Source organism: Nerophis lumbriciformis, linkage group LG20 (assembly GCF_033978685.3).
Source record: "Nerophis lumbriciformis linkage group LG20, RoL_Nlum_v2.1, whole genome shotgun sequence".
Lineage (NCBI taxonomy): Eukaryota > Metazoa > Chordata > Actinopteri > Syngnathiformes > Syngnathidae > Nerophis > Nerophis lumbriciformis.
In genome coordinates this window covers 34302692-34327500 of record NC_084567.2, presented here as the reverse complement: position 1 = coordinate 34327500, position 24809 = coordinate 34302692, and the positions used below count along the sequence as shown (strand labels likewise).

The following is a 24809-nucleotide window of genomic DNA, read 5'->3' as shown; positions in this document are numbered from 1 at the left end:
TGCATTAAATACACTGCAAAAAGTCAGTGTTCAAAAAATAAAAAAATTAGGGGTATTTTATTTGAACTAAGCAAAATTATCTGCCAATAGAACAAGAAAATTTGGCTTGTCAAGACTTTCCAAAACAAGTCAAATTAGTGAACCCAAAAATACCTTCAAATAAGTATATTTTCACTAATAACAAGTGCACTTTTCTTCGTAGAAAAAAAAAAAGAGACCTTTTTGCTCAATATGTTGAAAAATATTCTTAAATTAAGTAAATGCTAGTGCCATTATCTTGACATAATGATATGCTCTCGGCATTAAATTTTTTGGAACCAGCAAAGTTATACTAAAAACTAATTTATTGTTCTTAATGGAAAGGCAACAAGGCAACCGCTTGTTACTCTCGGGGTCTCCTAGCCGCTCAGGCAAATCATATTGTCTAAAAATGCATTTTTCCATGGATAACATGACATCATCGTGCCAAGTGCGTGCTCTTTCAGTCAATTAGTGCGCATATATACAGCCCGGCCCCCGGCCAAAAATTTTTTAATTGTAATTTTGAAGAATTTATCTGAATGTGCATGAACTATTTCTGTTCAAAATAGTTTGAAATGTCACATGTTAAATGTTTAAATATTAACTGTCAGTTTACTGTACTGTGCCAACTGTACTACTATATGAGTACGTATTTTCTATTGTTTCATTGGAAATAAAACAGCAAAGTCCATTTGGCTGTCATCTGTTTTAATTATGAGACACAATTGTGTCAAAGTCATGATTTTTTTTTCATGCTTGAAATAAGAAATTATTACTTATACTTGTGAGTGTTGATGACACAGCTTTGCAACAGTTGATATTCTAGTTTCAAGCATGTTTTACTCAATATAGGTCATCAAATCTCAGCAATAAGCTGTAATATCTTACTGAGATCATGTAGGACCAAAACCCTTAAAAGACTCCAAAATAAAATTTGCTTAGTGAGAAGAATTATCTTATCAGACAGAAAATAAGCAAATATCACCCTTATTGGAGATATTTAATCTTACTTAGATTTCAGTTTTTGCAGTGTAAAGGTTGTGTTGCTAATTATTGATATATCTGAGGTCGCCAGAAACGCTGTCTCATTGCAGCACATCTCTTAGAACCTTTTTTACACTTTTATGTAATGAATATCCACTTCATTACATGTCAGGTGCTAAAATGTCTGCTGGAAAAAAGATTTAGCCTCTTTACTCTGCTCAATAAGCGCATTCAGTGAACGGTAATTACCGTATGCTTCCTACTGTATATTGCCGCCTTTTTTATGGAAAGCCAAACATTCACACAGGATGTAGAATTTTATCCGTCATGCATCATCTTAATTGCATCTTTTTATTCTGGGAAATCAATCATTGACACTTGCAATCCAGAGGTAGTACAGTGGTTTTACTTGATGTTTAGAACCTGTAAATATTCGTATCAACACAGGTCCTTGTATTGTCAAAGCATTGAATTGATCGTAACCGGACTGTAGATTGTCTGAGAAGAGGATACAACTGATAGTCTGTATCTTAACAACTGTCATTTTTCACCACAATAGAGCAAAGTCATCCTTGCCTAGGGTAAAAATATTCTTTGCAAACAAGTAATTATAGTCTGCAAATAATGTGTCGGTGCTGTCTAGAGCTTGGCAGACTAACAATGTTATGCTCTTCCATATCAGTAGGTGGCAGCCGGTAGCTAATTGCTTTGTAGATGTCGGAACATGGTATGTCGTGATCCCAATATGCAGACGACAGTGGGAGGCAGTATGCAGATGAAAAGGTATCTAATGCTAAAACCAAAAATAAGAAAAGGCATTGAAGCTTAAGGAACAAAACTAGAAACTGAACTGGCTACAAAGTAAACAAAAACAGAATGCTGGACAACAGCAAAGACTTACAGTGTGTTGAGCAAAGACGGCGTCCACAATGTACATCCGAACATGACATGACAATCAACAATGTCCCCACAAAGAAAAAGAAAAACAACTGAAATATTCTTGATTGCTAAAACAAAGTAGATGCGGGAAATATCGCTGAAAGGCAGACATTAAAAATAGGAAAAATACCAAAAAAAGAGAAAAAGCCACCAAAACACTGCACACAGGAAAACAGCAAAAAAGTCAAAATAAGTCAGGGCGTGATGTGACAGGTGGTGACAGTACACCTACTTTGAGACAAGAGCTATATTGATGCATGGTTGGTTATGGTTTAAAGTCATATCCAACAATTGCGACAACGACTTTTTACTGTCAACTGAGTTTTGTTTTTTAATGATTTCTGCTGGTGCTGTGCCTCCGCATTTTTTCAACGCAAAAAATGTGCCTCAACTCAAAAAAGGTTGAAAAACACTGTTATAGAGGATAATACTTTTCCAGGCCCTCGGACTAGCTGTCCTAATTAAGTCTGTGAGCATGAATTCATGAAGACTACACAGATCAGAGGCAAAACGTTTGCTGTTCCCACTGCAGGTCTATTTTGATTTTTTGTGGTGTATAATTTTTTATAGGGTCGTACGTTATACCGGTACTAGTATAGTACCGCGATACTAATGGCTCATATTCGGTACTGTACCGCCTCTAAAAAGTACCTTCGAGGTCGGTAAACACTAGAGATGTCCGATAATGGCTTTTTTGCCGATATCCGATATTCCGATATTGTCCAACTCTTAATTATTAATTATTATTATATATACAGTCGTGGAATTAACACATTATTATGCCTAATTTTGTTGTGATGCCCCGCTGGATGCATTAAACAATGTAACAAGGTTTTCCAAAAATAAATCAACTCAAGTTATGGAAAAAAATGCCAAAATGGCACTGCCATATTTATTATTGAAGTCACAAAGTGCATTCTTTTTTTTAACATGCCTCAAAACAGCAGCTTGGAATTTGGGACGTGCTCTCCCTGAGAGAGCATGAGGAGGTTGAGGTGGGCGGGATTTCTGGGAGTAGCGGGGGGGTGTATATTGTAGCATCCCGAAAGAGTTAGTGCTGCAAGGGGTTCTGGGTATTTGTTCTGTTGTGTTTATGTTGTGTTACGGTGCGGATGTTCTCTCGAAATGTGTTTGTCATTCTTGTTTGGTGTGGGTTCACAGTGTGGCGCATATTTGTAACAGGGCGGTATAGCTCGGTTGGTAGAGTGGCCGTGGCAGCAACTTGAGGGTTGCAGGTTCGATTCCCGCTCCCGCCATCCTAGTCACTGCCGTTGTGTCCTTGGGCAAGACACTTTACCCACCTGCTCCCAGTGCCACCCGCACTGGTTTAAATGTAACTTAGATATTGGGTTTCACTATGTAAAGCGCTTTGAGTCACGAGAGAAAAGCGCTATATAAATATAATTCACTTCCCTTCACATGGTGTTTAGAACTTGGAAATATTTTTATTCACACAGGTCCTTGTATTGTCAAAGCATTGAATTGATCGCAACTGTAGATTGTCGTAGATTGTCTGAGAAGAGGATACAACTGATTGTCTGTATCGTAACAACTGTCGTTTTGCACCACAATAGAGCAAAGTCATCCTTGCCTGGGCATGTCCCCTCTTATAGAGGATAATACTTTTCCAGGCCCTCGGACTCGCTGTCCTAATTAAGTCTGTGAGCATGAATTCATGAAGACTACACAGATCAACGTTTGCTGTTCCCACTGCAGGTCTATTCCGATTTTTTGTGATGTATCATTTTTTTATAGGGTTGTACGTTATACCGGTACTAGTATAGTACCGCGATACTAATGGCTCATATTCGGTACTGTACCGCCTCTAAAAAGTACCTTCGAGGTCGGTAAACACTAGAGATGTCCAATAATGGCTTTTTTGCCGATATCCGATATTCCGATATTGTCCAACTCTTAATTACCGATTCCGATATCAACCGATACCGATATATACAGTCATGGAATTAACACATTATTATGCCTAATTTTGTTGTGATGCCCCGCTGGATGCATTAAACCAGGGGTCGGCAACCCAAAATGTTGAAAGAGCCATATTGGACCAAAACTACAAAAACAAATCTGTCTGGAGCCGCAACAAATTAAAAGCCATATTACATACAGATAGTGTGTCATGAGATATACATTGAATTGAGATGACTTAAAGGAAACTAAATGAACTCAAATATAGCTACAAATTAGGCATAATGATGCAATATGTACATATAGCTAGCCTAAATAGCATCTTAGCATCGATTAGCTTGCAGTCTTGCAATGACCAAATATGTCTGATTAGCACTCCACACAAGTCAATAACATCAACAAAACTCACCTTTGTGCATTCAACGTTGGTGGACAAAATGAGACAGAAAAAGAAGTGGCATAAAACACGTCCTCGAAAGTCGGAGAAAGTTATACATGTAAACAAACCACGGTGAGTTCAATGACCGCCAAAATTAGTAGGACAAAACGGCGCTCGCCAAATACTTGAGTCAGTGAAGCATGTTTAATATAAACAATGTGCTTTATAACAATTAGGGAGGTTTGTGTCATGTTTGTCCTCCTACAGAAACCATATTAAAACAAAAAATATATTTTTTTCCCCTCATCTTTTTCCATTTTTCATACATTTTTGAAAAAGCTCCAGAGAGCCACTCGGGCGGCGCTAAAGAGCCGCATGCGGCTCTAGAGCCGCGGGTTGCCGACCCCTGCATTAAACAATGTAACAAGGTTTTCCAAAAATAAATCAACTCAAGTTATGGAAAAAAAATGCCAACATGGCACTGCCATATTTATTATTGAAGTCACAAAGTGCATTCTTTTTTTTAACATGCCTCAAAACAGCAGCTTGGAATTTGGGACGTGCTCTCCCTGAGAGAGCATGAGGAGGTTGAGGTGGGCGGGGTTGGGGATGGGTGGTTGGGTTGTGGTGGGGGGGTAGCGGGGGGTGTATATTGTAGCGTCCCGGAAGAGTTAGTGCTGCAAGGGTTTCTGGGTATTTGTTCTGTTGTGTTTATGTTGTGTTACGGTGCGGATGTTTTCCCGAAATGTGTTTGTCATTCTTGTTTGGTGTGGGTTCACAGTGTGGCGCATATTTGTAACAGTGTTAAAATTGTTTATACGGCCACCCTCAGTGTGACCTGTAGGGATGTGGACCAAGTATGCCTTGCATTCACTTGTGTGTGTGAAAAGCCGTAGATATTATGTGACTGGGCCGGCACGCAAAGGCAGTGCCTTTAAGGTTTATTGGCGCTCTGTACTTCTCCCTACGTCCGTGTACCACTCCAAAACAGCGGCGTTTTTAAAAAGTCATACATTTTACTTTTTGAAACCGATAATTTCCGATATCACATTTTAAAGCATTTATCGGCCGATAATATCGGCAATCCAATATTATCGGACATCTCTAGTAAACACAACCAGAATTATGTCGTACTTTAGGCGCACCGGGTTATAAGGCACACTGTTGATTTTTGAGAAAATTAAAGGATTTTAAGTGCGCCTTATAGTCCGAAAAATACGGTAGTCATTAGCGAGTCGCGAGTTGAAAGGCTGTTTGTGTTTCCTGTGTGTGTGTGTAAGCTGGCGCCCCCCGCTCTCCGCCCACAAATAATAACTGATGAGAGGGCTCACTGCGTTCAGTTAATTCTACTGTTAAACCAACACGCTCAGTGTCCTCCTGCTATGATGTCACTATGTCATAGTTCTTTTAAAACTTCCAATGCAAGCTGAACTGCATGGCTCAGTAAAAAAAAAAGAAGATTTGATTGATTTTTGTTTTCACACCTGCGTGCATCCGACTCGCCTGCAAACGATGGCAAGTGTCAAGATGTATGAAAATGTTTTGATAAAGGCTTGGCCGTGCAAAGACTGCAAACGACAGAAAAGCATGCAGAGTGGTTTAGTGTGTGGAGCAGCAGAGTAGTGGAATTATGTGAGAACGAGGCAGCGAGGCAGAGAGAAAGCTTAGAGATAGAGGGTGTAATCCTTTGGCCATCTGTTGCTCTCTCCCTTCTGCGCCTCCACCCGATCACATCCAACAGGCAGCACAGAGCGGAAGTGCACTACTGCCGGCAGCATTAGGGAAGTCTGCTGTCACTTCCTGTTCTAGTTATCCTGCAAAAACATTGCTTTCGTTGTATTTGGAATACAGCTTTTCATTCTCGTGGAGTGAGCTTCCTGACATCTTTTCTATTTGACTATTAACTCAGATTTCACTATGTGGACTACAGATTTAAGACACATCTCCTAATCAATAAATTAATCGACTAGGTCAGGGGTCGGCAACTCGCGGCTCCGGAGCCGCATGCGGCTCTTTGATCACTCTGATGTGGCTCAGCAGCTTACTTGCTGAACCCCCCCAATTTTCCCGTGAGACTTCCAGATTTCAGTGCCTCTCGCAGAAAACTCCCGGGATTAATATTCACCGATTTCACCCTTACAGCTATAATAAGGGCGTGCCATGATGATACAACATTTGGCGCTCTCTACAATCTGTATTAACAGCGTGCCAGCCCAATACTTGTTATACAATATACACCTTCTGCTTGCACACGTACGTGACAGCAAGGCATACTTGGTCAACAGCCACACAGGTTACACTGACGGTGACCATATAAAACAACTTTAACACTCTTACTAATAATGCGCCACACTTTGAACCAAAACCAAACAAGAATGACAAACACATTTCGGGAGAACATCTGCACCTTAACACAACATAAACACAACAGAACAAACACCCAGAATCCCATGCAGCCCTAACTCTTCCGGGCTAAATTGTACACCCAACCCTACCAAACCCCGCCACCCTCTACCCCCCCACCTCAACAACACCCCCCCCCCCCCCCCCCAAGAGATCAACATGAAGTAGGCTATCAAAAGACAAAAGATCAACAAGGCCTCAACATGGCAGTAGTGCAACAATTGTCAAATAGAATACCAATACTAAAAATAAATAAACTTTTTAAATAAAGCAGCCTACCGGTAAAAATAAAATTATGGTACCAAGTACCCAAGTATAAAACCCACCATCAAAACAGAACAATAATACTGTCACTTAAATAAAATAAAGGCTACAGTACTCCAAGTTTTAAATAAAGCAGCATACAGGAAAAATAAAATTATGGTACCAAATACTCTATAAAACCATCAAAACAATAATACTGCAGCAAACGCAACCCCAGTAGTATTTTAATCTAAATTATGCAAATAACAGCCCATGGGCGGCTATTTGGACATAGGCGGTTACTAGGAAGAGGCGGTTAATTCACAAAATGGGGTCAGACCCCGGGCGGCTATTAGGACATGGGCGGTTATTTGCCCAAGGGCATTTATTTGGTAATATACGGTATTTTAGCCCATAAATATTCAAATATTAAGCCCAATCATATGGAGGAGGTTAGAGGATAGATCAGGCCTGGGCAATTATTTTCACTTGGGGAGCCAAATTTAGAAAAAAAAAATGTGTCTGGGGGCTGGTATATCTATTTTTATGAACACTAATACTAGAGATGTCCAATAATATCGGACTGCCTATATTATCGGCCGATAAATGCTTTAAAATGTAATATCGGACATTATCGGTATCGGTTTCAAAAAGTAAAATGTATGACTTTTTAAAACGCCGCTGTGTACACGGACGTAGGGAGAAGTACATTTTGGCGAATTAAACGCCTTTCTAATATTCGCTCTCGGAGCGGTGACGTCACAACGTGGCGTCACATCGGGAAGCAATCCGCCATTTTCTCAAACACCGAGTCAAATCAGCTCTGTTATTTTCCGTTTTTTCGACTGTTTTCCGTACCTTGGAGACATCATGCCTCGTCGGTGTGTTGTCGGAGGGTGTAACAGCACGAACAGGGACGGATTCAAGTTGCACCAGTGGCCCAAAGATGCGAAAGTGGCAAGAAATTGGACGTTTGTTCCGCACACTTTACCGACGAAAGCTATGCTACGACAGAGATGGCAAGAATGTGTGGATATCTTGCGACACTCAAAGCAGATGCATTTCCAACGATAAAGTCAAAGAAATCTGCCGCCAGACCCTCATTGAATCTGCCGGAGTGTGTGAGCAATTCAGGGACAAAGGACCTCGGTAGCACGGCAAGCAATGGCGGCAGTTTGTTCCCGCAGACGAGCGAGCTAAACCCCCCTGGATGTCTTGGCTCACACGGCCCCGAAGATGATCAAGAGAAGAATATCGACCCTAGCTTCCCTGGCCTGCTGACATGAGGGTATGTCTCCAGAATATATTAATTGATGAAAATTGGGCTGTCTGCACTCTCAAAGTGCATGTTATTGCCAAATGTATTTCATATGCTGTAAACCTAGTTCATAGTTGTTAGTTTCCTTTAATGCCAAACAAACACATACCAATCGTTGGTTAGTGTCATGTCTGTGTGATCATGTTTTGTTTTAGTCATGTTCGGTTTTGTTTTTGGACTTTTTGTGCACTTTTGTTTGTTTTGTCACCATAGCAACCATTAGTTTTCACCTGTTACATCACGCACCTGTTTCACGTTTTGAGTCACGCACCTGTTTTTGTTAATCATGTCTGTAGTATTTAACTTCATTGTTTTCAGTTTGTTTTCCTGGCGACATCCCGGATTCATACCGCTGTCACACTCTTACCTCTGCGCACTTCATAGTCCATGCCAAGTAAGTTTTTTGTTTATTAATGCCACAGTTAGTGTTTTTGTTTAATTGTTCACAGTTTCTGCCTATGTGCAAGTTTTGTTTTCAATAGCCTAGTTTTGTACCTCCGCTTTTCGTTTGTACTTTTTTTTGATGTATTAAATAAATCATGTACTCACATTCCCGTCTCGCCCGAGCCAACTTTCCGTTGCCTTCTGGAAAAACTAAACCCATGGACCAAGTCATGACATTATGTCGCCAGCAAAACAAACTGAAAACAATGAACTTAAATACTACAGACATGATTAACGAAAACATGTGCGTGACAAAACGTGAAACAGGTGCGTGACGTGACAGGTGAAAACTAATGGTTGCTATGGTGACAAAACAAACAAAAGTGCACAAAAAGTCCAAAAACAAAACCGAACATGACTAAAACAAAACATGATCACACAGACCTGACAGTTAGAAGGCGATCGCCGAATTCGTCCTCGCTTTCTCCCGTGTCGCTGGCTGTCGTGTCGTTTTCGTCGGTTTCGCTTGCATACGGTTCAAACCGATATGGCTCAGTAGCTTCAGTTTCTTCTTCAATTTCGTTTTCGCTACCTGCCTCCACACTACAACCATCCGTTTCAATACATTCGTAATCTGTTGAATCGCTTAAGCCGCTGAAATCCGAGTCTGAATCCGAGCTAATGTCGCTATAGCTTGCTGTTCTTTCCGCCATGTTTGTTTGTGTTGGCTTCACTATGTGACGTCACAGGAAAATGGACGGGTGGTTAAAATCAGGCCCTCTGAAGCTTTTTTTAGGGATATTGCGTGATGGGTAAAATTTTGAAAAAAACTTTGAAAAATATAATAAGCCACTGGGAACTGATTTTTAATGGTTTTAACCATTCTGAAATTGTGATAATGTTCCCCTTTAAGTGAGAGAAAGGCAAGTAAATAACTGAAATTTAAAAAGGTGGACAGAAGCAAAGCCAACTAAATTGTGACCTCACCGGGTTTATGGAGATACTACTCAGATAGTCATCAGTTTCCGTCATTTAGGCCCAATCGTTTATTGCCCTCAGGCTGTTGTAGTACTGTTTGGTATAATGTCATGCAAATGACGAGAATGTGTGACTTAGAGGAAACACTAGTGGAATGCACCCCGAAAACACTTTTACTTTCTCTCTCCAACTTTCCACTGCTCATTTCCACAAACGAACTGACAAGACAAGAAATGCTTTAATTGTAGAGGTGATCTTAGTTGGGGTGTCAAGGACCACATGAAGGAAAATCTATTCTCACGCGGGCCGGACTGGTAAAATCATGGCATGATAATTTAAATATAAAGACAACTTCAGATTCTTTTCTTTGTCTTACTTTGGCCAAAAATAGAACAAGTGCATTCTGAAAATGTACATACTACAAATAATGCTCTTAAAGTTAAAAATACCAATGATTGTCACACACACACACACACACTAGGTGTGGGGAAATTATTCTCTGCATTTGACCCATCACCCTTGATCACCCCCTGGTAGGTGAGGGGAGCAGTGAGCAGCAGCGGCGGCCGTGCCCGGGAATCATTTTTGGTGATTTAACCCCCAATTCCAACCCTTGATGCTGAGTGCCAAGCAGGGAGGTAATGGCTCCCGTTTTTATAGTCTTTGGTATGACTCGGCCGGGGTTTGAACTCACAACCTACCGATCTCAGGGCGGACACTCTGATCACTAAGCCACTGAGTAGGTAGGTCTTGGCAAAATGCTTGACGTAAGTTAAAAACGCTGAGGAAAAATTGGTGAAGTTTCAAACACACCATGAAGAACACAATGAACTTAGACTTTGTCTCAGTGTTTTTTTTACAAAGCCATTAAACTTTAAGCACATCCTGTTTAGCATTCTAACATTGGCAGTTTATTCAAAGTAACCGATTGTTTCCACAAATCGCCGCATAGGTGCAATCCGCATACTGCCACAACACATTCATTCATCATCATTCACATATTACAATTATAATTAAACATGGTGTCAGTTATCAAAACGACACCATAGTGTTGTGATGTGGCGTTTGTGAACAGAGCCTGCCGGGACTTAAGACCTCGTTTTAATTCTTCCACCTTCTGTAGCCTCTGTTCCGTGTCCATATTCTCGTCTTTGTCTGTCTTAGACGTTTCATAGTGCCTTCTTAGATTATACACTGCAAAAAGTCAGTGTTCAAAAACAAGAAAGAAAATACAAAAATGAGGGGTATTTTATTTGAACTAAGCAAAATTATCTGCCAATAGAACAAGAAAATTCGGCTTGTCAAGACTTTCCGAAACAAGCAAAATCAGCTAACCTCAATGAACTCAAAAATACATTAAAATAAGTATATTCTCACTAATAACAAGTGCACTTTTCTTGGTAGAAAAAAAAAAAATTGACCTTTTTGCTCAATATGTTGAAAAATATTCTTAAATTAAGTAAATGCTAGTGCCATTATCTTCACATAATGATATGCGCTCGGCATCATGATTTTTTTTTTTCATGCTTGAAGTAAGAAATTATTACTTTAAAAAAGTAGTTTTATACTTGTGAGTAGAGATGTCCGCTAATGGCTTTTTTGCCGAGATCCCGATATTGTCCATCTCTTAATTACCGATTCCGATATCAACCGATACCGATATATACAGTCGTGGAATTAACACATTATTATGCCTAATTTTGTTGTGATGCATTAAACAATGTAACAAGGTTTTCCAAAATAAATCAACTCAAGTTATGGAAAAAAAATGCCAACATGGCACTGCCATATTTATTATTGAAGTCACAAAGTGCATCATTTTTTTTTAACATGCCTCAGAACAGCAGCTTGGAATTTGGGACATGCTCTCCCTGAGAGAGCATGAGGAGGTTGAGGTGGGCGGGGTTTTAGGGGTAGGGGGTAGCGGGGGGTGTATATTGTAGCGTCCCGGAAGAGTTAGTTCTGCAAGGGTTTCTGGGTATTTGTTCTGTCGTGTTTATGTTGGATCGGTTCGCAGCTGAGTGTGAAGCGACTGGGATGAGAATCAGCACCTCCAAGTCCGAGTCCATGGTTCTCGCCCGGAAAAGGGTGGAGTGCAATCTCCGGGTTGGAGAGGAGATCTTGCCACAAGTGGAGGAGTTCAAGTACCTCGGAGTCTTGTTCACGAGTGAGGGAAGAGTGGATCGTGAGATCGACAGGCGGATCGGTGCGGCGTCTTCAGTAATGCGGACGCTGTATCGATCCGTTGTGGTGAAGAAGGAGCTGAGCCGGAAGGCAAAGCTCTCAATTTACCGGTCGATCTACGTTCCCATCCTCACCTATGGTCATGAGCTTTGGGTTATGACCGAAAGGACAAGATCACGGGTACAAGCGGCCGAAATGAGTTTCCTCCGCCGGGTGGCGGGGCTCTCCCTTAGAGATAGGGTGAGAAGCTCTGCCATCCGGGGGGAGCTCAAATTAAAACCGCTGCTCCTCCACATCGAGAGGAGCCAGATGAGGTGGTTCGGGCATCTGGTCAGGATGCCACCCGAATGCCTCCCTAGGGAGGTGTTTAGGGCACGTCCGACCAGTAGGAGGCCGCGGGGAAGACCCAGGACACGTTGGGAAGACTATGTCTCCCGGCTGGCCTGGGAACGCCTCGGGGTCCCACAGGAAGAGCTGGACGAAGTGGCTGGGGAGAGGGAAGTCTGGGCTTCCCTGCTTAGGCTGCTGCCCCCGCGACCCGACCTCGGATAAGCGGAAGAAGATGGATGGATGGATGGTGTTTATGTTGTGTTACGGTGCGGATGTTCTCCCGAAATGTGTTTGTCATTCTTGTTTGGTGTGGGTTCACAGTGTGCCGCATATTTGTAACAGTGTTAAAGTTGTTTATACGGCCACCCTCAGTGTGACCTGTATGACTGTTGACCAAGTATGCGTAGCATTCACTTGTGTGTGTAAAAAACCGTAGATATTATGTGATTGGGCCGGCACGCAAAGGCAGCGCTTTAAAGGTTTATTGGCGCTCTGTACTTCTCCCTACGTCCGTGTACACAGCGGCGTTTTAAAAAGTCATAAATTTTACTTACCGATACCGATAATTTCCGATATTAAGTAAATGCTAGTGCCATTATCTTGACATAATGATATGCGCTCGGCATTACATTTCTTGAAACCAGCAAACTTATACTAAAACTAATATATTGTTCTTAATGGAAAGGCAACAAGGCAACCGCTTGTTACTCTTGGGGTCTCCTAGCCGCTCAGGCAAATCATATTGTCTAAAAATGCATTTTTCCATGGATAACATGACATCATCGCGCCAAGTGCGTGCTCTTTCAGTCAATTAGTGCACATATATACAGCCCGGGCCCCGGCCAAAACATTTTTTATTGTAATTTTGAAGAATTTATCTGAATGTGCATGAACTATTTCTGTTCAAAATTGTTAGAAATGTTAAATGTTTAAATGTTAACTGTCCGTTTACTGTATTGTGCCAACTGTACTACTATATGAGTACGTATGTTCTATTGTTTAATTGAAAATAAAACAGCAAAGTCCATTTGGCTGTCATCTGTTTTAATTATGAGACACATTTGTGTCAAAATCATGATTTTTTTTTTTCATGCTTGAAGTAAGAAATTATTACTTTAAAAAAGTAGTTTTATACTTGTGAGTGTTGATGACACAGCTTTGCAACAGTTGATATTCTAGTTTCAAGCATGTTTTACTCAATATAGGTCATCAAATCTCAGCAACAAGCTGTAATATCTTACTGAGATCATTTAGGACCAAAACACTTAAAACAAGTAAAACACTCTAACATAAAATCTGCTTAGTGAGAAGAATTATCTTATCAGACAGAAAATAAGCAAATATCACCCTTATTTGAGATATTTAATCTTACTTAGATTTCAGTTTTTGCAGTGTATTCTTTCATTACAGCCACACTTTCTCCACACAGGTTTGCTTTTTACCTCAGTGAACCTATCCTCTGCCTCCCACCTGGCTTGAAACCCCCTGTTCTCACCGTCCACCTTCCGTTTAGCCATTATTGGGGAGGGGGGTTGCTGAAAGTTGATATCTACTCTGAATGCTGATGAATAATGAAACCGAGGCCCACTTGTGGCGCTGCAGTGAGTTCACAGGCTACCGTTGCATTGTGGGAAATCGAGTATTGGTGCGTGCAAAACAGCAGCAAGCGGCAGTGGCCTGCGGGCCGGTTCTAATACTAATCTAATATCATCCCGGGGGTCATAGATAATTCATTCGCGGGCCTTGACTTTGACACCTACGCCTTAGTATAGGGCTGGGCGATATATCGATATACTCGATATATCGCAGGTTTTTCTCTGCGATATAGAAAATTACTATTTCGTGATATTCGAGTATACGTTCTCACACAGTTGCTTTTAGCTGCGGGCATTACACTACAGGCGTTTCTCCCTTTTTCTTGTCTCTCCTTCTCACAGAGACGTAAACAAGCGCACCTTCTTACATACGTCACATACGTCACGTGTGCAATGCCTATGGCGTCACATTAGTGCCAAAAATCCGAGCGCATAAAAACTGTTATCACGCGCTGATTCTCCACTTCGTGCGCGCGCGCGACACCCTTTTGCGCGCGCGCAGAAAGGCACCGCGCGCGCGCAAAAGGCACCACGCGCGCGCAAAAGGCACCACGCGCGCGCAAAAGGCACCACGCGCGCGCAAAAGGGTGTCGCACGCGCGCACGAAGTGGAGAATCAGCGCCCGATAACAGTTTTTATGCGCTCAGATTTATGCGGTGTCTTTCTGCGCGCGCGCGGTGCCTTTCTGCGCGTGGTGCCTTTCTGCGCGCGCGCCGTCTTGGTCTGTGCGCGCTCTGTGTACTTCTGGCATCTCTCCTCGCGCTGTCATGTTTCTTTTTGGCACTTTGAGGGCGGGTATGCTTAGACGGCCCCTCCTTTCTGATTGGCTCTGAGCATTTTTCATATGACCAATCATTCTCCAGCGTAGCAACATTGTAGCCATCTTACCTCGGACAGCTAGCCTCAATCATTACATTGATGTCAATGGTACATGTACTAATTAAATTACCATAACTTCCTCGGTTTTCGACCAATTTACAAACGGTTTGCCTTGTTACAAATCTTATTACATGTAGATATGACATAGGATGCTGTACCTGTTGAAATTACCTCTTCGCTTTAAAAAAAAAAAAGACTTAATTGTGCAACATAGTTGTGTAGGGTCAGTGTTAGTCAGTTCTCTGATTATTTTAAACGGTTTCAGAATACATTATTAAAAGCTATTTTTAAGATTTTAAAAACAAAATTCAAAGATTATTTCATTAATTTTATGGCTGAATCAAAAGAAATTCCATAAATTAGAAAACAAATGTTCAAGAAGAAGTGAAAATATAAAATAATGTTATGGTTGGATGTTATTGCTGGTGGACCAGTTCTGGCTGAAAGATGTGATTATGGTGTTTGTTGTCTTATTATTTATTTGGCTCACATTTTGTATTACCCTGTATTGTGTTTATGTGGTATGAAATAACCTTCATCAGCGCGCGACATTTTTTTTATCCACTTCTTCCTCCGTAAATCTTGATACATATTGACGATGACCCGCCCTGCTGTACTTCTGATTGGCTCTGAGCATTTTTCAGCATTTTTCGCCTGACCAATCAGAAAGAAGGGGCCGTCTAAGCATACCCGCCCCCAAAGTGCCAAAAAGAAACATGACAGCGCGAGGAGAGATGCCAGGAGTACACAGAGAGCGCGCAGACCAAGACGGCGCGCGCGCAAAAAGGCGCCGCGCGCGCGCAGAAAGGCACTGCGCGCACGCAAAAAGGCACCACGCGCGCGCAAAAGGGTGTCGTTTTTATGCGCTCTGATTTTTGGCACTAATGTGACGCCATACGCCCTCCCCGAGCAGAGAGGTAGCTACATGGGTAACATTAGCTGTGATGCTAACGGTGTGTTGCGAGTGGTAATACGAGAGAAAGAAGGTGCGAATCTGGTAACAAATGGAGGAAGAATTAATTGTTGTGATGATTTCAAATTACCGTAAATTTTGAACTATACAAAGTAGAGATGTCAGGCGATATTATCGGCCGATAAATGCTTTAAAATGTAATATCGGAAATTATCGGTATCGGGTTTTTTATTATCGGTATCGTTTTTTTTTTTTTTTTTTTTTTTTTTTTATTAAATCAACATAAAAAACACAAGATACACTTATAATTAGTGCACCAACCCAAAAAACCTTCCTCCCCAATTCACACTCATTCACACAAAAGGGTTGTTTCTTTCTGTTATTAATATTCTGGTTCCTACATTATATATCAATATATATCAATACAGTCTGCAAGGGATACAGTCCGTAAGCACACATGATTGTGCGTGCTGCTGGTCCACTAATAGTACTAACCTTTAACAGTTAATTTTACTCATTTTCATTAATTACTAGTTTCAATGTATTTTTATATTGTTTTACTTTTTTTTTTATTCAAGAAAATGTTTTTAATTTATATATCTTATTTTGTTTTATTAAATTTTTTTAAAAAGTACCTTATCTTCACCATACCTGGTTGTCCAAATTGGGCATACTAATGTGTTAATTCCACGACTGTATATATCGGTTGATATCGGTATCGGTTGATATCGGTATCGGTAATTAAAGAGTTGGACAATATCGGATATCAGCAAAAAGCCTTTATCGGACATCCCTATTAATTACCTAGAAAAAAAGCACGGGGTGCATCGTCTGGCGGTGGTTCGGCTTCAAGCGGGAATATGTTGAACAATTATGCGGCAAAAGAGTTGCTACAAAAAGTAGCATTACTGCTAATTTTTTGCATTATTTGAAAAGTCACCCGCTAGAGAATGAAGAGTGCTTGAAACTGCATGTCAACATCTCCGTTCGGTGCCACACCCACAAAATGCCAAGCAACAATTTCCACATCAACACCTATTGAAAAAACAATCAACAACATAGGGAGATAACGTCCGCAGGAACCTACCACATAGCGAAGGACATACACTATTTGATTTCCTATTATGCAGCTCATTTTTATTTGACAGTTTTTGAAATATCTTGTGTGACATCATGCACAAAAGTGCACTTTATTTGTTTTAAAGTATTATAGTGGCGTTCTGTACAAAAAGTGCACTTTAATTTAGTGTTGTTTTGATACGTCATCTTAGTGACATCATGCACAAAAGTGCACTTTATTTGTTTTAAACTATTGTAGTGGCGTTCTGTACAAAAAGTGCACTTTAATTTAGTGTTGTTTTGATATGTCATCTTAGTGACATCATGCACACAAGTGCACTTTATTTGTTTTAAACTATTGTAGTGGCATTCTGTACAAAAAGTGCACTTTAATTTAGTGTTGTTTTGATATGTCATCTTAGTGACATCATGCACAAAAGTGCACTTTATTTGTTTTAAACTATTGTAGTGGCATTCTGTACAAAAAGTGCACTTTAATTTAGTGTTGTTTTGATATGTCATCTTAGTGACATCATGCACAAAAGTGCAATTTATTTGTTTTATACTATTGTAGTGGCGTTCTGTACAAAAAGTGCACTTTAATTTAGTGTTGTTTTGATATGTCATCTTAGTGACATCATGCACAAAAGTGCACTAATAGCTTGTTTTAAAATGTCTCTGACAATCTTGCACTTTCTGTTTTGGAAATGACATGAATGTTTGTGCCACTGCCTAATAACTGTTTAATAAATACACTTTTGCTAAATTGACTTAGTTGTGATTTCCCTCTCTGCATGAAATGACATGAATGTTTGTGCCACTGCTTAATAACTGTTTAATAAATACACTTTAATAAATACACTTTAATTTAATTTAATTTAAGTTAATTTAATTTAATTTAATTTAATTTAATTAATTTAATTTAATTTAATTTAATTTAATTTAATTTAATTTAATTAATTAATTTAATTAATTAATTAATTAAATTAAAATACAATTTAATTTAATTTTAATTTAATAATTTAATTTAATTTAAGTTAATTTAGTTTAATAAATACACTTTTTTTTTAATAAATACACTTTTGCTAAATTGACTTAGTTGTGATTTCCCTCTCTGCATGAAAGTTTAAAATGAGCATATATTAATGCAGTATGAAGAAGAATGTTTTAATGTAGACACATAGAATCATCATACTGCTGTGATTATATGCATCAAGTGTTCATTCAAGGCTAAGGCAAAATATCGAGATATATATCGTGTATCGTGACATGGCCCAAAAATATCGAGATATTGATAAAAGGCCATATCGCCCAGCCCTACCTTAGTATAAGCACTTTGGGGCTATTGGTTCATAATTCGTATATTATGGTATCAATAATTATAGGGGTCAAGATTTGCATTTCCACCTCAGGGTGTGCGTCAATTCTGTACATAGAGCTTGTGTGACATCATAATCTACCAGTGAAACAGCCTGTAATTGGCCAACACATACGGTGCAGTGTGCTAACAGTGCTTACATCCAAAACATTCAAAATCTCATCCATCAGGATTAGAGATGGCCGATAATATCGGACTGCCGATATTATCGGCCGATAAATGCTTTAAAATGTAATATCGGAAATTATCGGTATCGGTTTTAAAAAGTAAAATTTATGACTTTTTAAAACGCCGCTGTACACGGACGTAGGGAGAAGTACAGAGCAGTTGCTTCTCCCAGTCATACTTGCCAACCCTCACGATTTTCCCGGGAGACTCCCGAATTTCAGTGCCCCTCCCGAAAACCTCCCGGGGCAACCATTCTACCGAATTTCTCCCGATTTCCACCCAGACAACTATTGGGGGCGTGCCTTAAAGGCACTGCCTTTGCGTGCCGGCCCAATCACATAATATCTACGGCTTTTCACACACACAAGTGAATGCAAATGCACACTTGGTCAACAGCCATACAGGTCACACTGAGGGTGGCCGTGTAAACAACTTTAACACTGTTACAAATATGCGCCACACTGTGAACCCACACCAAACAAGAATGACAAACACATTTCAGGAGAACACACAACATAAACACAACAGAACAAATACCCAGAATCCCTTGCAGCACTAACTCTTCCGGGACGCTACAATATATGCACCCCCCTCCACCCCAACCCCTCCCCCCCAACCCCACCCACCTCAACCTCCACATGCTCTCTCAGGGAGAGCATGTCCCAAATTCCAAGCTGCTGTTTTGAGGCATGTTAAAAAAAAAAAGCACTTTGTGACTTCAATAATAAATATGGCAGTGCCATGTTGGCATTTTTTTTCCATAACTTGAGTTGATTTATTTTGGAAAACCTTGTTACATTGTTTAATGCATCCAGTGGGGCATCACAACAAAATTAGGCATAATAATGTGTTAATTCCACGACTGTATATATCGGTATCGGTTGATATCGGAATCGGTAATTAAGAGTTGGACAATATCGGATATCGGCAAAAAAGCCATTATCGGGACATCTCTAATCAGGATCATCCGTAAATGTTATGAATGTCACGTTTTGTTTTTACACCAATCAAATTCAGATTGGAGAGAAACAAGCGTAATAATAGCAATTGTGCAGAAAAGTGGATCAGTTTGTGTTGGATATTTTATAAGCCAATAGATAGGCTCCAACACCCCCCGCGACCCAGAAAGGGATAAGCGGTAGAAAATGGATGGCTGGATGGAGAATCACAATGATTCCTCAACTGAACGAGATTGCACCATTTTGTGGAAGAGAAATAGAAGTTGTTGTAGTGATTGCGCTCTGAAACAGCTGGAGATGTTCCATGGAAATATGTATGTGACGTTTGTGGCCCCGGCATACCATTTTGGCCCATCTGCGATCCAAGGCTCCAGAGGTTTAGTAGGTTGAACACTGCCACAGCAATCACTATTAATCCCCTCTTAAGCACATCACAATCCCACGGATATTGTTGTATAGCTACATCAAGGGAATACAGCTGGAAGGTCTAAAAATAAAACAAACCAAAACTCTTTTTTTAAACAAGAGTTTTGGTTTTGTTTCTTTTTTGTACCCTTTTGCCCCACTCCTCTTTTGATGGTTTAATGTGATAATTTGAGTTGTCTGTTGTTGTATAAAGGGAGTGGAACACTTACCCTATATTGCCAAAAGTACTTGGCCACCCATCCAAATGATGAGAATCAGGTGTCCTAGTCACTTGGCCCGGCCACAGGTGTATAAAAATCAAGCACTTAGGCATGGAGACGGTTTCTACAAACATTTGTGAAAGAATGGGCCGCTTTCAGTGATTTCCAGCGTTGGAACTGTCATAGGATGCCACCTGTGCAACAAATCCAGTCGTGAAATTTTCTCGCTCCTAAATATTCCAAAGTCAACTGTTGGCTTTATTATAAGAAAATGTAAGGGTTTGGGAACAACAGCAACTCAGCCACCAAGTGGTAGGCCACGTAAACTGACAGAGAGGGGTCAGCGTATGCTGAAGCGCATAGTGCAAAAAGGTCTCCGAGTTGCTACAGAGCTCCAAACTACATGTGACCTTCCAATTAGCCCACGTACAGTACGCAGAGAGCTTCATGGAATGGATTTTCCATGGCCGAGCAGCTGCATCTAAGCCATACATCACTAAGTCCAATGCAAAGCGTGGGATGCAGTGGTGTAAAGCACGTCACTACTGGACTCTAGAGCAGAGGAGACGCCTTCTCTGGAGTGATGAATCACACTTTTCCATCTGGCAATCTGATGGACGAGTCTGGGTTTGGAGGTTGCCAAGAGAACGGTACATTTCGGACTGCATTGTGCCGAGTGTGAAATTTGGTGGAGGAGGAATTATGGTGTGGGGTTGTTTTTTATGAGTTAGGCTTGGCCCCTTAGTTGCAGTGAAAGGAACTTTGAATGCTTCAGGATACCAAAACATTTTTGGACAATTCCATGCTCCCAACCTTGTGGGAACAGTTTGGAGCGGGCCCCTTCCTCCTCCAACATGACTGTGCACCAGTGCACAAAGCAAGGTCCGTAAAGACATGTATGACAGAGTTTGGTGTGGATGAACTTGACTGGCCTGCACAGAGTCCTGACCTGAACCCAATAGAGCACCTTTGGGATGAATTAGAACAGCGACTGAGAGCCACCTCACCAATACGCTTTTGGAAGAATGGTGGAAAATTCCTATAAACACACTCCGCAACCTTGTGGACAGCCTTCCCAGAAGAGTTGAAGCTGTAATAGCTGCAAAAGGTGGACCGACATCATATTGAACCATATGGGTTAGGAATAGGATGGCACTTCAAGTTCATATGTGAGTCAAGGCAGGTAGCCAAATACCTTTAGTAATATAGTGTATAATACCTTAACTACGAATGCACTCTGTATTTTTCTCAAGCCGTTTGTCATGTTCCACATATAGATAACGTTCTGCTACTCAAGACCGATATCGATAAACAATTATACCTTTTTATTGCTTGTTTTTTTTTGTTTTTTTTAAATATGTACCTTTCTAAAATGTTTGAAGTGTTGAAGCATGATGTGTTTTCCCTCCCTGCAGAATGTTTGCAGAACACTTGGTGCAAATAGCACAACAAATATTTTCCTCCGAAACAGTTAAAAAGTCTCACATGATCGACACAATGTTTGTTTACAGCGAGCTCAGGAGAAGTTTTGAAGGAGCGCTTGATTTACTCACTGCTAGAGGACAATGCGGGTAATTCCGCATCGTTGGATGTCGGTCCACCTTTTGCAGCTATTACAGCTTCAACTCTTCCGGGAAGGCTGTCCACAAGGTTGCGGAGTGTGTTTACAGGAATTTTTGACCATTCTTCCAAAAGCGCATTGGTGAGGTCACACACTGATGTTGGTCGAGAAGGCCTGGCTCTCAGTCTCTGTTCTAATTCATCCCAAAGGTGTTTTATCGGGTTCAGGTCAGGACTCTGTGCAGGCCAGTCAAGTTCATTCACATCAGACTCTGTCATCCATGTCTTTATGGACCTTGCTTTGTGCACTGGTGTCCGCTGTACCTCTCTCTGTCAGTTTACGTGGCCTACCACTTGGTGGCTGAGTTGCTGTTGTTCCCAAACTCTTCCATTAACAGTGGTCGGCAACCTTTACCAGTCAAAGAGCCATTTTGACCAGTTTCACAAATTATAGATAACAATGGGAGCCGCAAACATTTTTGAAATTTTAAATGAAATAACACTGCTTACAAAAGTTTTTATTTTGCTTTGTGCTATGTATAAACCAGGGGTCTCAGACACGCTGCCCATACCTTATATGGAATTTTTAAGCAGGTGCGGCACGCAGGTTTTTAAATGAACAGCGGTTGTCAGCGTCATGCGTGTCGTGATGATACAGCATATAGCGCCCACTACAACCAGTGTGCCTGATCAGCCATATGTTGAATGGGGCTCCCGCTTGCTCACGTAGGTGACAGCAAGGCATACTTACTCAACAACCACACAGGTTACACTGACGGTGACGGTATAAAAAAACTTTAACACTCTTACTAATAATGCGCCACACTGTGAACCCACACCAAACAAGAATGACAACCGTAACACAACATAAACACAACAGGACAAATACCCAGAATCCCATGCAGCCCTAACTCTTCCGGGCTACATTATACACCCCCGCTACCAAACCCCGCCCACCTCAACCAACACACAGAGAGGGGGGGTTGATGTGTGAGGGAGAGCAGGCTTGGGATGGGGGCGGGGTTTGGTGGTAGCAGGGGTGTATAATGTAGCCCGGAAGAGTCAGGGCTGCATGGGATTCTGGGTGTTTGTTCTGTTGTGTTTATGTTGTGTTAAGGTGCAGATGTTCTCCCGAAATGTGTTTGTCATTCTTGTTTGGTTTTGGTTCAAAGCGTGGCGCATTATTAGTAAGAGTGTTAAAGTTGTTTTATATGGTCACCGTCAGTGTAACCTGTGTGGCTGTTGACCAAGTATGCCTTGCTGTCACGTACGTGTGCAAGCAGAAGATGTATATTGTATAACAAGTGTTGGGCTGGCACGCTGTTAATACAGCTTGTAGAGGGCGCAAAATGTTGTACCATCATGGCACGCCCTTATTATAGCTGTAAGGGTGAAATTCGGTGAATATTAATCCTGGGAGTTTTCTGCGAGAGGTACTGAAATCCGGAAGTCTCACGGGAAAATTGGGGGGTTCAGCAAGTAAGCTGCTGAGCCGCATCAGAGTGATCAAAGAGCCGCATGCGGCTCCGGAGCCGCGGGTTGCCGACCCCTGTCTTATAATAAAGCCGACAGTTGACTTTGGAATATTTAGGAGCGGGGAAGTTTCACGACTAACCCCACTCAACCCCAAACTTTTTAAATAGAGGAGATAAACCTTTGGAGTCATAACAAGTTCTTCCTCAGGCCACAGACTTATTTGGGCTGAATCAAAAGCACCAACGTGATGCACTCAGTTTTGCTCCAATTGCTCCAAAACACGATTAATCCACAGTCAGTTTTACACAGAAGGATATAGTCAACAAACAGATAATTGACTACATCCTCCTAAAACCCACTGTCCTCTGTAGTGCACACTTGTTTTTGGTCTTTTTCTTTTGCGCACACCAGACAGCAACACTAATGAATAATTGGTGTTTATTTGAATGTAGCTACACATTGAGTGGCCCTGCTACTGGAGTTGATGTCATGAACCTGCTTTCTGCGTGTGTGTGCCTTTCTTTGTGCGTACTATTCATGCGTCATGAGTCATGGCTCCTTTTGTCAGCATCAATTAAAGGGTAAGGCCTCAATAACAAACCATTGATGCCATTCTCTTTTTAAAAGACAAGTTCCTGTTCTTACCAGTATGTAAACATGGTTTCGGATATAATATTCCCACCATGTTATGTCATAAACTAGAAGTCTAACTAAGTTATTCTATGCTCTTTTGTTTGCAGTGAAAAAAGCCAAGCTCCAGGGACCTGCAGGTGAGTCCTGTTCTAATATTCCACCTCTTCCCCCGTCACAAATTTCCAGTGTTTACATTAGGTTGAAAGCTTTGTTTGCTGGCCGAGTTGAGATTAAATGTGCCTCACATGGGGTAAATTATTCATCGGTGGATTAACACCCGCTGGGAAGCTTTTATCACGCTAACTGTAATTTTCAAAGATGCAATATGTTGAGATAATTTGAGGGTGTGGACTCAAATTTGTAGTCCTGTCCTTGCCCACGTATAAACGTTTACTGCGAATTAGGGCTGGACGATTATGGCAAAAACAATAATCACGATTATTTTTTATTGATATTCTTACACATTTTTTGATTAATTTGAGAACACAAGTGTTTAATAAATCACCAAAATTTTTAATTATAGTTATAAAACGGATATAAATGAGTAACGAATAAACCACAACAAGTTCAGTTCAGTTTCAGTTTATTTCGAACATGCATATGCAAACCCTGTTTCCATATGAGTTGGGAAATTGTGTTAGATGTACCGTATTTTTCGGACTATAAGTCGCAGTTTTTTTCATAGTTTGGCCGGGCTCCAGTGCGATTTATATATTTTTTTCCTTCTTTATTATGCATTTTCGGCAGGTGCGACTTATACTCCGGAAAATACGGTAAATATAAACCAGTGACGTGCGGTGAGGTTGATGGCTGGTGAGGCACTGACTTCATCACAGTCAGATTTACAAACATATGAACCCTAAAGAGTATCTTATTCACCATTTGATTGGCAGCAGTTAACGGGTTATGTTTAAAAGCTCATACCAGCATTCTTCCCTGCTTGGCACTCAGCATCAAGGCTTGGAATTGGGGGTTATTAAATCACCAAAAATTATTCCCGGGTGCGGCGCCGCTGCTGCCCACTGCTCCCCTCACCTCCCAGGGGGTGAACAAGGGGATGGGTCAAATGCAGAGGACAAATTTCATTACACCTAGTGTGTGTGTGACAATCATTGGTACTTTAACTTAACTTTAACTTGACACATACAAACTGTATCACACAAAAAAGCACATTTAATAAAAAAAACGTTATTATGGTCTTACCTTTACTTATAAATGAAGTTCATGTGCCGCAACTAAAGCCCTCACTTAAACTTTCCACGTGCAAGATTGAATCTATTTAAAAAAGTGTAACCGAGGGTTTATAAATGTCGCCTATACTGTATGAAACTACAAAATAACAAACACGGAGGCTCCAGTTTACACGAGGACCACTTTATTTACCTTCTTTCAAAAACTTCCGCTCCACTCCAACGTGTCGTCACTTCCGCTCTAAGCGCCTTCAAAATAAGAGCTCAAGGCATATACTGTATAACAGCGC

General features: G+C 40.9%; 1 protein-coding gene across 12 annotated transcripts in view; it reads left to right on the top strand.

Annotated features, from left to right (window-relative positions):
* Nucleotides 1-24809, top strand: part of LOC133619663 (protein unc-13 homolog B-like) — a 172137-nt gene that overhangs the window by 11770 nt on the left and 135558 nt on the right. For all 12 annotated transcript variants that reach the window (XM_061980854.2, XM_072915346.1, XM_061980851.2 and 9 more), the window contains exon 2: nt 23437-23466. In XM_061980854.2, coding sequence (XP_061836838.2) covers nt 23437-23466 — 30 coding nt within the window. The remainder of the gene's footprint in view (nt 1-23436; nt 23467-24809) is intronic.